Source organism: Grammomys surdaster, unplaced genomic scaffold, assembly GCF_004785775.1.
Source record: "Grammomys surdaster isolate TR1022 unplaced genomic scaffold, NIH_TR_1.0 1100, whole genome shotgun sequence".
In the NCBI taxonomy this organism is placed as follows: Eukaryota; Metazoa; Chordata; class Mammalia; order Rodentia; family Muridae; genus Grammomys; species Grammomys surdaster.
The window spans coordinates 278,955-283,314 of record NW_021605519.1 but is presented as its reverse complement, the minus strand read 5'-3'; the positions used below and the strand labels follow the sequence as shown (position 1 = coordinate 283,314).

Genomic DNA, 4,360 nt, shown 5'->3' with positions numbered 1-4,360 from the left:
TTTTTTTGAGACAGGGTTTCTCTGTGTAGCCCTGGCTGTCCTGGAACTCACTCTGTAGACCAGGCTAGCCTCGAACTCTCAAACTCAGAGATCTGCCTGCCTCTGCCTCCCAAATGCTGGGATTAAACAGATTTCTTTTTTTAAGTTTTGTTTATTTTTGTCATTTTGTTGAGTCAGGGTCTCCCTACATAACACAAAACTTTTACATAGGCTGGCTTCAGCCTCCTAAGTGGTAGGATTGTGTGTATGTTATCACTTTCAATATAAAGTTAATTGTCTTAATGCTTTTATTAGTGTGTGTGTGTGTGTGTGTGTGTGTGTGTGTAATGGACTTTGTCATGATATTAAGTTTCATTAGGATTTCTTACAAGAGTATAGGTAAGGTGTTATTTACAGAAGATCACTAGTGGCTATACTACTGAAGAAAACGTCTCTCCCTCTTCTAGTAATTGTTAATTGCCTATAAACCCTTAGTAGTAGGAGCTCATGAGCTCAGCCCCTTCAGGACAGGTCCAGTCTCATGCAGATCCAGGGCAGTAACCCCAGCAATTTGCAGTGAGCGTCATGGCCGGGTCATGCCTAGAAGACTGTTCCATAACAGTTGACACTCAACAGTGGTCACTTGTTAACAGCACTTTGACAAGTTATGAGTCTCTGCAGTTACTGCTTCTCAGATTGTAGCTGACTAACCTATGGGGATAAACATAGTTATTTAGAAGGCAATTAGTGGTCACATGGTGATGATTTAACAAATAGCTCTGGCTCCCACACTGGAGCTTATGGGCTCTGGTGGGGTCTGATTTACAGTACAGATGCAAGCTCTTCCTGTGGAGCAGGCCTCAATTCCAGTCAGGCAGCAGTTGATTATCCCATAATAGACTTACAAGTGGGTACTTCTGGCCTGGCTAGACAGTAGTGTAGCACACAAATCCATGGCTAAGGCAAACTGTTGGTGGCAGTTCTCCCCCAGCATCCTGTTAAGCACCTCCCAGCACCAAGGGCTAGGCAGCAGGAGCTTCGTTGCCTGTATTATTTCCTGACCATCAGCTTGTAGGGAGGTAGCCAGCCCTGGCACTGGGACTCTAATAACCTAATAACCTGTAGGTTCTTGGAGCAGCTATAGCCACACACACATAGGGTACTTCTGTTGAAACTTTTTTTGATGCAGGGTTTCTCTGTGTAGCCCTGGCTGTCCTGGATTCGATCTTTAGACCTTGAACTCACAGAGATGCTGCTGCCTCCTGAGTACTGGGTTAAAGGTGTGCACCACCACCACCCAGTTCAAACTTTATTTTTTAATTAGCTTAATAAGTATCAAGTTTCCTTGTATCTTTTCTATACATCCTTTAGTTTTTTTCCAAAATATACTTTAATTCCATACATCTTGACCCTTCCCACTCAACTTCCTGTCTCCCTTCCCTCCTTAAACTTTTCTACCCACAGTGTTCTCCTTTCTGCTTTGATATCTTGTTAAAATAATCATTTCTCCATCTCTTCTCTCAGACCTGAACTAAAACCGGTGGACAAGGAGTCAGAGGTGGTGTTGAAGTGAGTACTAAGCCAGGGGAGGGATGGGGAGCCAGGGGAGGGATGGGGAGCTCGCATGTCTGGCTGCCTCCACGCGCCGTCCTTGCCCCTCCTGCAGGTTCCCTGATGGGTTTGAGAAGTTCTCACCGCCAATTCTGCAGCTAGATGAGGTGGATTTCTACTATGATCCTAAACACATCATCTTCAGTCACCTGTCTGTCTCTGCTGATCTTGAGTCCCGAATCTGTGTGGTATGGTTGCTCTTATGTTGACTGCCCTGGGAGTTGTCTTCTTGAACAGGCGTGGGTTGGGCCAGTCCTGACACAATAGAAGCAAGAGTACAAAGAGAAATGGGCGGGGCCGAGACACAGGAACTCATGCACTGCTGTGTTCTCTGTAGACTCATAGGGTTTTCAGAGATGAAAAACCTGGCATGTGGCATTTTGTAAATATATACAGCAGTAGTTTACCTTACTGTCCTTGTTTCTGAATTATGACAGTCATAAGACATTAAAGCAAGAACATAGGCTAAAGCTAAGGATTTTTGAGCTTGGTTTTAGGGAAATTTCCCCTTTCCTCAGAAGGGAGGTAAAGGCTGGGGAAATAGCAAGTAAAAAGTACCTTCTGCCCAAATTTGAGAGCCAGGTCAGTCTCCAGTTCCTCTAGTTGGTTAGAGTTTTTGGTTGTAAGGCTGGGACCACCCAGGGCCTCGCCTCCTCCTTCCCTCTGTGCCTCCGTGCATGCTCACTGCGAACGTTCACGCTTCCTACAGGTTGGGGAGAATGGGGCTGGGAAATCTACGATGCTGAAGCTGCTCATGGGGGACCTGGCTCCTGTTCGGGGTATCAGGCATGCCCACAGGTAATGGACCCCCACCTCCTATCCCCATGAACTGTGTACACACTCACACACACACACAGAGCCACCTATACTTCTCCACAGCCCACAGGTAGTGCCCCCCCCCAGTGAACTGTATGCACACTCATACACATTCAGCTGCTTATACAACTTCACAGTTGTGCTTCTTGCCTTCATTTTTGCCTCTAGGAATCTGAAAATAGGCTATTTTAGCCAGCACCACGTGGAACAACTAGACTTGAATGTCAGTGCTGTGGAACTCCTGGCTCGAAAATTTCCTGGTATGTTAGGGTTACAGTTTGCAGTAAGAGTGTTTCTGCTGATCCTTGCAGCTAGGCCTGTTTTGAGTCAGTCAGTCTACAGAAGTCTCCCTAAGTCTATGTATAAGAACATGGGCACTGAGAAGGAGAACCTAGGGCTGGGGAGATGGCGCAGCGGTTAAGAACACTGATGCTCTTCCACAGTCCTGAGTTCAATCCCCAGCAACCACATGGTGGCTCACAACAATCTGTAATGGGATCTGATGCCCTCTTCTGGTGTTTCTGAAGACAGCTACAGTGTACTCATAAACAAAAATAAGTGAGTGAGTGAGTGAGAGAGAGAGAGAGAGAGAGAGAGAGAGAGAGAGAGAGAGAGAGAGAGAACGAACACCTAGGAAGCAGCAAGTGAGTTGGGTTGAGAGCTCATCTGATCATCTGATGTCGGGGCCTTTTCCAGGGCGACCTGAAGAGGAATATCGTCACCAGTTAGGCCGGTATGGTGTCTCTGGAGAACTGGCCATGCGCCCTGTTGCAAGCTTATCTGGGGGCCAGAAGAGCCGGGTAGCCTTTGCTCAGATGACCATGCCTTGGTGAGTCTAATTGGGGGGTGGGAGGGGTCTTGCCTTCTCATTTCCCCTTCTTGCCCAGTGCAAAATGATTCTTCTTTGTGCCATAAGGATTAATTTTCTACCATCTTATAACATGTGTTCTCCCTTCCAGCCCCAACTTCTATATTCTGGATGAACCCACAAACCATCTGGACATGGAGACAATTGAAGCTTTGGGCCATGCTCTCAACAACTTCAGAGTAAGCATGTTCTTGCCTGACTCTTCTTCCTGAGGGTTCTGTACCCTTGATACCTTATCCCTTGAGTACGTATGTTTTGTCTTTCAGGGTGGTGTCATTCTGGTATCTCACGATGAACGCTTCATCCGACTGGTGTGCAAGGAGCTGTGGGTGTGCGAGAAAGGCAGTGTCACTCGGGTTGAGGGAGGATTTGACCAGTACCGGGCCCTCCTCCAAGAACAGTTCCGTCGGGAGGGCTTTCTCTAGAGGCCCCAGTTGAGTAAGGACTGTGCCAAGGACGTGGACTGGTTTTGCAAGACCCCTGAACTACCATGTAGGCAACCAACTCCAGGCTTAGGACTTTCCCTACTTGGGGACAGCCTTATTTCCAAATTCCTCTTCCTTTCAACTGGAGCATCCTCTGCACAATGTGGGGAGACCTATACAAGGGCCTGTGAAGACAGTCCTGAAGGAAAAGGATAAGGGGATGCCATCTGGGGTTCTAAGTACCCCACTGCCCAGCTTGACAGGGACCCACGTGGCTGCTATGTAAATTAAATACCCTCCTGGATCTCTTCTGCCTCGTCTCTGCTCATTCATGGGCAGGGCTTGCCATGATTTTCTGCTCTGGGTTCTGGGTTCTCTGGTATTTTCCTGTGATGTGACTGTCAGTCATGCAGACAAAGCAACAGCAGTACAGCCTTCCTCTTGTTAGGAAATGTCATCTGTCTGTCACTTAGGTGGGCTCGAGCTGGAGGAATGGAGAAGGGTGTATGGGGATTGCTCTGGTGCTCGCACCCTAGCCTGGAATTAGCCTCGGCTGAGATGGTCGTGAGCTCTGCTGGCTAAGCCCCTGCTGCTTGGGAGTTTGAACTGGTACTGGATTCTGGCCTCATACAGCCCACCAACTGCTTTCCCGGGACTCTGG

The 4,360-nt window shown here is 47.9% G+C and overlaps 1 protein-coding gene across 2 annotated transcripts in view; it reads left to right on the top strand.

Annotated features, from left to right (window-relative positions):
• Positions 1–4,010, top strand: part of Abcf3 (ATP binding cassette subfamily F member 3) — a 12,637-nt gene extending 8,627 nt beyond the window's left edge. For both annotated transcript variants that reach the window (XM_028783389.1, XM_028783390.1), the window contains 7 exons: positions 1,504–1,548; positions 1,646–1,778; positions 2,300–2,388; positions 2,575–2,666; positions 3,103–3,235; positions 3,366–3,453; positions 3,541–4,010. In XM_028783389.1, coding sequence (XP_028639222.1) covers positions 1,504–1,548; positions 1,646–1,778; positions 2,300–2,388; positions 2,575–2,666; positions 3,103–3,235; positions 3,366–3,453; positions 3,541–3,699 — 739 coding nt within the window. In that variant the 3' untranslated portion in view covers positions 3,700–4,010. The remainder of the gene's footprint in view (positions 1–1,503; positions 1,549–1,645; positions 1,779–2,299; positions 2,389–2,574; positions 2,667–3,102; positions 3,236–3,365; positions 3,454–3,540) is intronic.
• The last annotated feature ends 350 nt before the right edge of the window (positions 4,011–4,360 follow it).